Here is a 13,221-nt window from a genome sequence, read left to right as displayed (position 1 = left end):
GGAGGGTCTTAACCCTCGGTACTGATAGAGTTAATAAGTGATGTTGAGAGCCTAGGTCAAATTGCAGCTCCATCTTTCCAGTGGCATTTACCCACAATTCATAACAGTGATAAAACCCCTTCCTTTTCAGAGTGGAGAAAGCAGTCCTGGTACTGAGGAGCTGAGGGTGGATATGTTGAGACAACATGGTGGCTAGGCATTAAGTGATTAATTCATAATAATTTTCTAGGTGGTAAATTGGCAAGTTAGAGCTGGAGGGAATTATGAGCCTAAAGAATATGAGAGGAAAAACTAAGAATTTATAATGACGTCTCAAGGAGCACATGTAGTACGAGGGTATGAGAGAACTGGAAGGACAGGATCCAGAGAGGGAGGGAGGCACTGTATCAGTATTTTGGCATGATGGCAAAGCTCAGGTTGTGGCTCTTGGGTAGCAGTGAAAGTCGTTGGAGATGGGGAGATCATAGAAATTTGAGATTTCTAATCTTGTCCATCTGGTTGTTGAAATCTATCAAGATGATGACGGAAGTTGGGTTCAAACTGTGGCTATAGATACTTGGGTAGGTTCAAGGCCAGGAGTGAAATTTCAGCAAAATTGGCAGACTAACTGGGAAGTCAAACATCAGTTAAAGTTCTAGATAGTAGTAAAAAAACTGGATATTATCAGTTTCAAAATAGTGTTTTTTGCATGAAGATAAAAGAATAATAGGTAGAATCAATAGCAACAATTAATTAATGAGTAATTCTTGGAAACTAATGACTTTTGCTAAACAATCCCTGTTTTCCTATTTTATAGATGTTAAATCCTCGGCCCAGAGCAGGGAAGTGACTTGGTCAAGGTCACACAGCTGTACAACTAGTAAAAAGTAGAATCAATATTCAGGCCCAGATATCTTTATACTGTTCTACCTCTATTGGTTATTGAACTAAAATTGTTTATTATTTTAGTATGCATAGCTTGGCTGAAACTAGATTTTAGAACTTTTGAGTCTTGAAATTGGACGTAATCTTACATTTTATTATTTTTAATAGACAATGTGATCTTTAAGAAAAATTTTATTTTTACATAATCTCTATACCCAACATGGGGCTTGAACTTAACAACCAGAGATCAAGAGTCACATGCTCCACCGACTGAGCCAGCCAGGTGCCTCTAGACAACGTAATTTTTAGTGTTTCTTTGTTACTATTTTTTCCCATTTTGAAGTAATGAAGGACAGGCTGTTGCCCCATTTCTCCATTTATCTGACCTGAATAAATGACAGATTCATTTCTGCTTGTCTGCACTGGGATGTTAGAAATTTGTCATTTCCAAACCTCTTCTATAGGAAGTTATGCTAATTTAAAGAATTGGCCTTTTTGCAAAATATCAATGACTGACCCTGGGAATCTGAGATTTCTTTATTTTTGAGCTCTTAGCACCATTGTTCATTTTTTTTTCTTAAAGATTTATTCATTTATTTTAGGGAGAAAGTGAACGCAAGTGGGGGTAGGGGCAAGAGAGGGAGAGAAATCCTCAAGTGGACTCTACGCTGAGTATGGAGCCCAACATGGGGCTCGATCCCAGGACCCCGAGATCATGACCTGCAATGAAATCAAGAGTCCGACACTTAACCAACTGAGCCGCCCAGGTGCCCCACCACTGTTCATTCTTTAAAGTACAGTTTAAATACGCTGCAGCATTAACCCCTACTAATACTCTGCAGCATTAACCCAGTTGGAATAGTACGGTTTTAAAATGTTACCTCCTTCTTACATTCAGAAAATTAAAGGCAGCACTGTCTCATTCTAAGCAGTGGGTGACCCAGATCTTCTAGGTTGAGAAAATAAAACCTAAAGGAGAGAAAAGAGGACAGTATCTTCCATTTTCATTATCTGAATTATATAAAATGGCTTAATTCCTCCTCTCCCACCCGTGAATAAACATTTGTTTACTCCAAATCAGAAGTTAGAGCACTTTCTACTGCAGCATTTGCTTTGTATAAGTAATTACCACTTTTTTTAAGTAGTTTTTATGATTTTGCTTGCAAGAATGATGCAGTTAGCTTCTGGTGTCAATGTACTGTAATTGTGTATACGATTGTTCTCCAGCCCTCCTTTTTCAGAGAGTGATTTTGGAAGCAAAGTAATTTTCAGAGCTCTGAAAGAGGCAGAGTTTGATCTACCAAAAGAGTTACCATAATGACTAACATAACTATTCTTATTTCTCATACCCTCAAAATGGCACTCCTGCCCCCTTTTTCATCTCGGTGTTGGCCGGGATGTGCTGAGTTTTGTTATGACTTTGGAAAATGCAGAGGGGAAGAGAAACTAAATATTTTTGGAGGAGGAATAAAATGTATCTGAATATTCTTTGAATTATTTTTATTGTCTTTCAACCTTGTAGCTCTTTAAGTTCCTTAAAGTATATACTGTTTGATAAAACATGTAAGTATAGCTTCGTCCTTTTGCAAGTATTAAACTTGCAGTATTTTCTAGTGTAGTGGCTAAATAAGAACTAGAAAATCACTGATTTCTTAGCAGCTAAAGATTATTATTTTAAACTTTGATTCATTCAGTCATTTTATTGAGAACCTATTATGTCCTAAGCACTGTTGATTACTGTATGCTTGATGTCACTTTTTAATGTGGCTTTATACCGTCAGTTATTTTCAAAAGCAATTTGGAAAACAAAAAAAGGAAATATTTACTGACACATTTACTGTTTCTGACAGCCATTATTTCATCTGAAGATTTAAGTTTCCATTTTTAGTATCACTTTGCTTTCACCTGAATAACTTTTTTCAATATGTCTGTAGTGCATGTCTACTGGCATTGAATTCTTGTAGCTTTAGTTTGTCAGAAAATATCATGTTTATTTTTAAAGAGTATTTTTGCTGTATACTGAAAACAGGGTTAACTCTTTTTTTCACTCAGCACCTTAAAGATACCCCCTTTTTCTCTAGCTAACCTTGTTTCTGATGATGTCAGTGAATATCTTCCATACCTGTTCCCTTATTTATGTTGTTTCCTGTTTCCTCTGATTGCTATTAAGATTTTCTCTTTGAGGCGCCTGGCTGGCTCAGTTTATCTATGTTGTTTCCTGTTTCCTCTGATTGCTATTAAGATTTTCTCTTTGAGGCGCCTGGCTGGCTCAGTTCACAGACCAGGTGACTCATGATCTCAGGCTTGTAAGTTTGAGCCCCACGTTGGGTGTAGAGATTCCTTAAAAATAAGATGTTGAAAAAAGAAATTTTCTCTTTGTCACTGATTTTGAGTGACTGATTATGATGTGCCCTGGTGTGGTTTCCTTTGTATTTATCCTACCTGGGATTTGTTTCGCTCCCTGGATCTATAGATTATTGTTTTTGCCAAATACAGAATATTTTCAGTCTTTATTTCTCCAAGTGATTTTTCTGCTCCTTCCTTCTGGGACACCAGTTGTACACATGTTAGTGTGCTAGATACTGTCCTACAACTCATTGAGGCTCTGGTTGTTTTTTTTTTCCCCTTTCCCAACTATTTTCCTTCCATTGTCATCCATTTTGAATGACAGCTGTTGCTATGTCTTCAAGAGTATGGATCTTTTCTTCTACAACTAAGCCCATTCATTTAATTTTTCATTTTAGATGCCGTATTTTTTTGCTTTAGAATTTCTATTTGGTTTTATTTTTATATTTTTCAGTTTTCTTATTACACTCATTTTCCTTGAAATCTTTTAGCATATTTACAATATCATTTTAAAAGTCTTTGCTAATTCTGTCTTTTCTGTCATTCCTGAGGATCTATTAGCTGACTTTTCTCCCAGTTGTGTTTCTATGTCTTTTTTGTGTAGCAGTTTTTGATTGCGTGCTATGAATATTATGTTGTTGAACGTTTTGTGTGTGTGTGTATTAAAATTTTCCTTTGAAGTGTATTGAGTTTTATTTTAGCAAATAGTTAAGGTACTGTGGATCAGCTCAATTACTTCAGTGTTCATTTTTAAGCTTTCTTTGGATGCATCTAGAGTAGCCTTTACTTTTGAGCTAATTTAACTCTCCTAAAGACCTCCACTGTGGCCTTTCTGAATTCTCCACTGCAAGTCCTGGATGTTCAGTGAAGCTGCTTAGAACTCACTTATCTCCCAGCCTTTGTGAGCGCTGGGAATTGTTCAGCTTATAGCTCCTTCATGGTTCTTCACCTGGCCTAATGAAATCTCACCCTAAACACGTATAGCTTGATATTTGCGTAAAGACTCAATCTCTGCATACTTCTCTCCTTGGGGGAACTCTCCTCACAAATTCCAACTTCCTCAGTCTCCCCAAACTCTGATCTCTTTCTTCAACTCTGAGAATGCTGTGTTTGGCTTGTATTTCTCCTCTCTATCTCACAGTTTATATAGTGATTTATATCATATATATATATATATATATATATATATATATATAGTGATTTATATCATATATATGATATATATATCATATAAGATGTGCATGTTTGTAGAATACACCATAGTATATTTATAGTATGTATAGGTATAGTACCTTTAGGCAAAAAGGTGATCTTAGGGCTCATTTCATTTTTCTTCTCTTAGGGATCATTCTTTCCCTGCCTACTGTACAGTATCTGAGAATAGTTGTATCATATAATTATATATCTTACAGTTTTCTTGATGTTTATAGGAGGAGGGCAAGTCCATCGTGGCTCAAAGTCAAGTCCCTGCTAATATAGTTTTGATTCTGATATATTCTTAAGTGGGTGCTTAGTTAGTAGAAATCCCATCCAGCTGATTATGTGGGGATGATAGGGCCATGCCTCTGAGTTTTGGGTCACCATCTTGACTCACCTGGCATAGAATTTCAAGTCAGCACAGACTGGACCGTCTTGAATGACAGGAAGATTACTCGAAAGATGTAGCAGTTTTATTAGATTACTCATTAATTTAGGACTACTGAAGCTTTAAAAATGCTACATTTTTGTTATATCTTCTTGAACCAGATCCCATTCTTATAAATCATGTTTTCCTGATGTGAATTGACTTAGCTGTATTGTTAATTACTATATCCTTTTCAAATTTCAGGAGCAGCATTTCTTGCTATCACAACCATCTATGCAGAGAGTGGGTCAGGTTTTGTAGTACCAAGTGCTTCTGCCAAAGCAGGAGTGGAAGCCATGAACAAGTGAGTACCACTGTGTTAATCCTATCCCTGAAGAGAAATGATGTACTTTGTTTGTTTATGGGGCTACATTTCTCCTTTCTAGTCTCCATCCAGAGAAAAGTAAAACAAAGTTTAACTTGGATTCACTTGGAAACAGATGTTCTGTCTCTTGGATGAGTCCTGTCTATATCAGCACTGCCCAATAAACTTTCTGCAGTGATGGAAATCCTTTATAAATCTGCACTATCCAGTAGCCACATACGAAACCCTTGAATTGTGGCTACTGTCCCTGAAAAACTAAATTTTATTTAATTTTAATTACTTTAAAATTAAGATTAGATAGCCACATATCTAATGGCTGCCATATTGGATAGCACAGGACAATAATAACCTTTTTGCTCTCCCATATATCTTTATCAGTGCTGTTTCTGATCTCTGTTACACACACCTTCATCCTTTTATTATACCTGCTGTGCAAGATTAATAGGACTAACATAAACCAGTGACCACTTGCCAGATCTCGTGGCCTTTTCTCAGCAGCATATGATTGTTTTTTGAATCTGTTCCCCATTGGGCTTTTCTACTGCCTTTGTTGTAAAGTATGTTGTCATCATGGCTTACCATAATAATCTTAGAATGTGTTTCTCTGCTACCAGTCTCTTCCCTCTTTATTTTTTATTCTTATTCCCACCAGAATCATCTTTCTAAAAAATATATGTCTGCTTATGATACTCCCTAGCTAAAACGTTAGATCATTTTTTCATTACTCTTTGGAATAAAAGCCAAAAACTCAATGTGGTATTCTAAAGAAACTTGTCCCTGCCCTTTGTTTATTGATTAATTGGATAAATGTTTAATAGTGTTCCTTTTGTGTGCCTGGCACTGTGCTAGGTTCCAGGGATAGGACAGTGATAGAGGTAGGATAGTTCTCATCCTTACCTAAGTATATAGACTTATACCATTTTTTTTTTCTTGTGTTTTAATCTCCATTGAACTGCTCTGTATTTCTTTAAATCTGCCATGCATTTTCATCTCTCTGTGTCTGGGCTATGCTGCTGTTGGAATTTGCTATGATATTTTCCCTACTTTCAAGGCTGTTATCATATCACATCCTCTAGCATGTTTTCTCTCATTTCTTATTCTCTGCTCTGTGCACCCTTCAAACTTTGTCCATTCCAATCTGGCCATCCATTGTTATAGATTCTAAAAGGAAGGTCATGTACCAATATGGTAGGGGGACAGAGAAGGACATGCAAGACTGCTTTCAAACATATTGTTAAAGCTTATATGACCTCCCCACCCACTAGAATGTGAGTTCTGTGAGGGAGGCAGCATACCTTGTTCATCTCAGTATGCTTATTTCTCAGCAGGAAAAATAAGCTCAGTGTTTGCCACACTTCATCAAGAGAAAGAAGTGTTCTCTTCTTTCATTAGTCGCAAAGTACTTTGTGACATTGAAATCAATAGTACACATTCGTTTGAGATAAGAAGACATATTACTGTACTTAGAGATTGAATCTTAGTGGGAATAGAGGTAATTACCTTTTTTTAAGGTCAGATGGGATTGGAAATAAGGAATTAGAACTTGACTATGTTGGCATAATTTGTACAGTATCAATATTTGTCTTGTTTGGGATCTTTGATCTTGTTAGAGGTTTCAATTTCGTTTCCTTTAGGGACTGTGATTCTGTGCTGCTGCTTTTACTGCATAGCCTATATCGCATGGACTAGATACTCAGTAGATGTGTACTTCCTCTCCAGCCTGAGTTCTGTCAGTCCTCTTCTCATACTTTATAGTACACAGTCCTACTGGATAAGGTCTCATAGGTCCTCAGATACTACATGTTGTTTGTGCCCTCATCTTTTACTCATACTGGTTTTTCTCCATCCTATACCCTGTTATCTCTCATCCTCTTTTTCCTCCCCCTTGCCTCCCACAATAAACTCCTAATCCTTATTCAAGGGTCAACTCAAATATCATCTCCTCCAGGAAGCCTTCCCTCTCATTCTCAGTAGACTTAGGTACTTCTTCCTGTAAGCAGCCGTGGCACACATCACACAACTCCCAGCAGAGTAACTAGTTTATTATACAACTAAGCTGACCTCCCTTGAGAGAGAAAGATTGCCCTCTTGAGAGTTGGGACTGCCTTCCTTTGCAGATAAATAATACTTACAGGATCTGAACACATAGTAAGTACACAGTAACATCTGCTGATTTAACAACACTCAGGGGTCACATATATTGGGTATATTGCGCTTAGCGCCGTAACATGCAGAAGCAGCTAATGAGGTGGATTTCTTATCATGTTACAGTAGTTCTTCAGAATATAAGGTAATTTAATGAGAGCCTGGACTGGAAAAAGTGTATCTGGTTCCCCCTTTGAGCAGAGATAGGATGGTTATCTCTCTAGGCAGGTTTCCTTAATGGCTGCTCAGTTTTTTCACAGGATGCTATAAACTGTGCTCAGCTCATAATTCTGTTAAGACAAAGTTGCTACTTCCCTAGCAGCTTGGAGGAGGTACACCACAAGTACATGTCCGGTAGGTATGGTCATGAATTCAGTCAAAAGCACCAGTGAGGAAAGTAGTTTTTATGTATTACTTGCCTAAAAGAGACACAGTCCATCCATTCTCTAAAATGCACCCATGGATTATGACAAATTAATGGATTCTACTTGGAGCACTTGCCCCTATCCTATGGAATGAGTTTTGCTGAATTGGCCTTTAAAGTGATTTTGTCAGACCATGTTAATTGATTCCTTATAATTTCATAAGGTTTATGTCTTTGTATCTATTGCCCAATACAGTATTGTGTTACTGTATTACATCTTAGAAGTCTTCTTGTGGGGCGCCTAGGGGGACTCAGTTGTTCAGCATCTGCCTTCAGCTCAGGCCATGACTCAGAGTCCTGGGATCTAGCCCTGTGTCCGGCTCCCTGCTCAGTGGGGAGCCTGCTTCTCCCTCTCCTTCTGCAATTCCCCCTGCTTGTGGTCTTCCACTCTCTATCTCAAATAAATAAATAAAATCTTTAAAAAAAAAAAAAAAAAGAGCCCTCAAGAAAAAAAAAAAGTCTTCTTGAAAGAAATATTTTTCTGACTTTTTTTTTTTTAATCAGGAACAATTGTGCTTTTCCTGAGAAATTAGCTTGCCTTTTCCTTATAGGCACTGCGAAGTGTGTATCTGCTTAGGCTTACCTTTTTTGCATGATGTCTTGGAAAGATGGATGTAATTTTGTGACCCACCTATTGTGATTATATAGAATGCCATAAAACATTCAGGCATTCGCTCCATTCTTGGCTCCTTTATCTTTCTTTATCTGTTTTTCTCTTCCTCCTTTCCTGCTTCCTTTTTTCTGTCCGTCTCTCTTTGTTTCCTTTACACGATTTTATCTTCCTCATTTGCATTATATGTATTTTTTTAAGTTATTGCCTTAAATTGTTTTTTAAAACCAGATTCAGTATATATACACAAAAATGTGCATATGAATATAAATTCCTACAACCAGTTTAGATAATAAAAGTTAGACCTGTCTATCAAGTGGGCTTTTAAAATCGATTGCTTCAAGTTTCCATGTTTGCTGTTATTGTTGTATTTTGCTTCATGGCATTTAGTAAGATTTTGTTAGATTCCTATTTCCCTTCGAGTGCAGTTCAGCAATTGTATTAAAGCCTCGTTAAACATGGATGTGTTTAATATTTTATATCTATGTAATCCATCTCTTATTTAAAAGCACTCATGATGTTGCAAACATTGTAATCCAATGTACTATATATAAGTGAAGCTACATCGGACTTTGTACATGTTGGACTGAACTCCAGAAAATATGGGAGAGGGGCATGCATGCGTCTCTCACTTCTTTATGATACTTACTCTAATAATATATTTTGATATTGGACTTTGTTCTGAAATGTAAGTGGTAGGTAGTAGAGCATTGTGATTAAGAACACTAAGATGTAAATAGTCAATATTACAGCTTAGTGATTAAAGGCACACACTAGAATAGAGCTGGACCACTTGAGGTCAATTCACTAGTTATATGACTCAAAGCAAGTGATTTAACCTCTCTGTGCCTCAGTTTTCTTGCCTGTAACATGGGGAATAATAATAATAATAATACCTACCGGTTGGGATTGTTTATGATATGTAGTAAGCATGCTGTGAGTCTGGGTTGGTAGTATTTTTAACATATAGTATGATATTTTAGAATCTTTGATGCTTATTTTAATTTTTAGTTCTCTTGCAGCTGAATGGGGTAAATATGGAATGCGATTTAACGTGATTCAACCAGGGCCTATAAAAACAAAAGTAAGTTTTAATTTGCCTATTATCTCGTAAATGATTAAGGAAGGAAATACTGATAGAAATATTCTGATTGGTGTGTGCAGGACTTGTACAGAGATGCCTGAGTTTGGGGCCCTAGGGGTAGGGAAGAGGGTTTTGCCATTATCCAATATAAATAAGGAGGTGGGCAGGAATACAACAGCTATGTAATTTCTTGGTAAGACCTATTTCAGCATCTTAGTCTTCTGGGATCTTTTGTGCCATCCATTTTGGTATTTTGTCTGATTTGCTTTGGTGATCTGTTATTAACCTACATTTCTTAATCTTCACCAATTTTGTGGATTCTTACTTTGACTGACATCTTTTTTTTTAGTTCATGGAAATTTTTATTTTGAAAAGTGTTCTAGACAGGCTTGGTCTTGCTATAGGTAGCATTTTCTTTGACTCATGTCTGTTTCTTTCACTTTCAAACACTCTATTATGCATGTCATTTAACTCCCTTGTCTCTCTGATGACAAGTCTTTCTGATGGCATGCATTTCTCCTATAATCAATAATCCTTACAGATACTCATTGCGACTCATAATGATCACTAACATTGTTAGTCAGAAGGCCCCCAGGCTCCGTGTTCTCTCAGCCCCAGACAGCTTCACTCTCACATTTTGTTTTCACATAAAGCAAGAATTTACAATCCCAACTGACATGTAGCTCTGGAGGCCTAGGTGACATATGATAACTTGTTTCGGTTGTATAAATAGGTTCAAAAATAATGATAAGGAGCATTTAGATTGTAGGTAGTTCTGGATATTAAATATCAATATGGACATGTCTGTATTAGTTTATTTAGCAGTTTAAAAGTAGAAAATGGAAAGAACTACATGAGTGAGTGAAACTTGATTATCTTGTTTGACCACAATAATAAAAAATCTAATTTAATTAATGGAAAAATAACTGAAAAGCAAACATAAAAACACGTGACTCAGGGCAGCACTGTGCTGAGCACTGTCTGAAGAGAACCCTAGAGTCACAGAAGCTCTTCTTTAGGACCTCAATCTCTCGGAAAGATCACCTGCATTTTATTTATTTATTTAATGTATATTTATTGAGAGACTATTGTGTGCTAAGGTACCGAGAAAGGTACAAAAACATTTGTGAGAGAGTACTTGCCATCAAGGGGCTTATAGTGTAGCAGTAGAGGTATAAGTTGTACACGAATAAGAAGCAGGTAGCTTTAAAGAGATGAAAAGAAAATTGAAGTGTAAAAACTGCATAGCAAACCCGATAGAGCCAGGATTGGGACCTGTTGCTACCCTTTGTCTCTGCTGATTCATACCTACCCAGGGAGGGCTGGAGGGCATACGAGGAGCCTCCTGAGAGCTTGCTCTGTCTCATACCTGTTTTAGTGAAGAAAACTGTCACCTAGACTTCCAGGCACTGGCACAGAGAAATCCAGTCCTTTTTCTTTCTCTTTTTCTTTCTTTCTTTCTTTCTTTCTTTCTTTCTTTCTTTCTTTCTTTCTTTCTTTCTTTCTTTCTTTCTTTTCTTCTTTCTTTCTTTCTTTCTTTCTTTTCTTCTTTTTTTTTTCTGTAATCAGTGCACGTGCGTAACTTCATCTTGGTCTGCACCTTCACATCATTAACAGAAGCCAGACATTGTTTGGAAAATTTAGTTACAGGTTTTTTGTTTTTTGTTTTTTCTCTAGGATCTACTTGAATTTAATTTTCTTACACACATGTTTTCTTCCTTTCCAATTATTTTGGGAAGAAAGGAGAAGAAAAGGAATTTCCTTTTAAAGGTTCCCTACTTGAGTCACCTTTCCATGATTATTATTATTTTTTTTTAAGATTTTATTTATTTATTCATGAGAGACACAGAGAGGCAGAGACACAGGCAGAGGGAGAAGCAGGCTCCATGTAGGGAGCCCAATGTGGGACTTGATCCCAGGTCTCCAGGATCAGGCCCTGGGCCGAAACCGGGGCTCAACCACTGAGCCACCCAGGCGTCTGACTTTTCCGTGATTATTAAATCCAACAAAGTTAGCACCACTACGTGCACCCCACTGAGCTCGTAAGGACTTCAGAGTACTTCCATATGCATTTTCTCCTTTGATGCTTACAGCAGTTTTGTGAGGTAGCTAAAGACAGGTATCCTTATTTTATAGATGAAGTTGTAAAAAGGGGAAAAGGTGATATTTTCTGGTGAAAATTTTCTGGTATTTTTTAGGTCAGTATTAGATAAAATGACCTGTTCTGAGCTCAAATGAATATGGAAGAATTTGGCAAAACTCTCTGTCGTTCCCAAGGCCTGAGGTATAAATGAGTGGCCACAGTAATACTCCATTTTATGCAGACTCGTTTCTTGAATTTTTTAAATGCAACCTATTTTCTTAATTTCCAAGGGTGCCTTTAGCCGTCTTGACCCAACTGGAACATTTGAGAAAGATATGGTCGACCGAATTCCGTGTGGTCGGCTGGGAACTGTGGAAGAACTTGCGAACCTTGCCGCTTTCCTTTGTAGTGATTATGCTTCTTGGATCAATGGGGCAGTACGTACTGTTTCCTCTGGACTTCCTGGGGAGGCGGATCTGGGGTCGGAAGGCATATCGTGGAACCAGTCCTGGCAATACTGAGTGTAAATATAATATGACTTAAAATACTTACTTAGCTGGAAACAGTAGAAAAATATTAATATAGATTAGCCTGTGGAATTTATTCATTGATGAATTAATTTTATTAAATGCAAATTAGCAGACTTGCCTTTAAGATGATCTTAAATATTGGGTAGAATTTGAAATTGTGGAGTTGAGGGAAAGAGGATTCTAAATGAATGAATCCAATTAGGTTTAATCATCACTTTTGTCTTCAAAATTTGGGCTTTGATTGAATGTGCCAAGGAGATGTTCCATCCAATTAAGATGGGGAAATGCCCAATGGCTCAGAAGCTTTTTAAAAAGAGTTAGTGTAAAAAAAAAAAGTGGGGGGGGGGAGTGTCAGAGGTTTTGCTATTTTTTTTTTCCAGGTCATTAGATTTGACGGTGGAGAGGAAGTATTTATTTCAGGGGAATTCAACAGTCTGAGGAAGGTAATGCCATTTTGTGACTCTAATATTAGCAGCTAAGATGCCAAGATTTTTAAAACATGCAAGAACCACATAAAATTGCCTTTTTCTATTTGTGTTAGGTCACCAAGGAGGAGTGGGACACAATAGAAGGACTCATCAGGAAGACAAAAGGCTCCTGAGATGACTCTGGCCTTCATCTTGGTTATGATGGAAATGATACAATCTATGATCTTTTGAATTATTTTCAAATCTAATAAATTGTTAAATAACAAACATGGACTGAGTGTGTATCATGTGCCAGGCCAGCGGTACGTAGACATTGTATATTCAAAGATACGTAAGGTGGGATAGTTTCCCTTCAAGAATTTTTTTTAAGAATTGAAACAAGGCAAGTGAGAAAAGGCTTTAGTAGAGGTAAAGTGCTAGGAAGTGCAGAGAAAGAAATAGCTTTTCTAACCTGGAACAATCAGGAGAATCTTGATGGTCAAAATAGCATTTGAGTTTACCTGTTAAACCACGGCTATGGTGGTGGGGCCTAAAAAAAAAGAAAGAAGAAGGTATACAATGAATTTAATGGACTCTGATTTAATAGACCCTACCTTTGCATTATATTTCCTTTTCACTGGACTTGTGAATTATCTTTATATAGCTCAGTATTAATTCAAACGAACTTTAGCCGGAACCTATTTTATAGTCTGGTATTTTATTTGGTACTGAGGATACAACATGAACAATCTACAGCCTTTGCCTTCTTGAAACATTAT

At 37.0% G+C, this 13,221-nt stretch overlaps 1 protein-coding gene across 15 annotated transcripts in view; it reads left to right on the top strand.

The window, feature by feature from the left end:
• DECR1 (2,4-dienoyl-CoA reductase 1) overlaps positions 1–12,730 on the top strand; it is a 45,752-nt gene extending 33,022 nt beyond the window's left edge. For 12 of the 15 annotated variants that reach the window (XM_072734350.1, XM_072734348.1, XM_072734346.1 and 9 more), the window contains 5 exons: positions 5,039–5,138; positions 9,350–9,422; positions 11,796–11,942; positions 12,416–12,478; positions 12,577–12,730. In XM_072734350.1, coding sequence (XP_072590451.1) covers positions 5,039–5,138; positions 9,350–9,422; positions 11,796–11,942; positions 12,416–12,478; positions 12,577–12,636 — 443 coding nt within the window. In that variant the 3' untranslated portion in view covers positions 12,637–12,730. Of the gene's footprint in view, positions 1–5,038; positions 5,139–9,349; positions 9,423–11,795; positions 12,029–12,415; positions 12,479–12,576 lie in introns of all 15 variants that reach the window. The other 3 variants (XR_011996583.1, XR_011996584.1, XM_072734357.1) reach the window with 2 other exon arrangements.
• The last annotated feature ends 491 nt before the right edge of the window (positions 12,731–13,221 follow it).

This window comes from Vulpes vulpes, chromosome 13, assembly GCF_048418805.1.
Source record: "Vulpes vulpes isolate BD-2025 chromosome 13, VulVul3, whole genome shotgun sequence".
Lineage (NCBI taxonomy): Eukaryota > Metazoa > Chordata > Mammalia > Carnivora > Canidae > Vulpes > Vulpes vulpes.
This window is presented reverse-complemented; position numbering and strand designations above follow the sequence as displayed.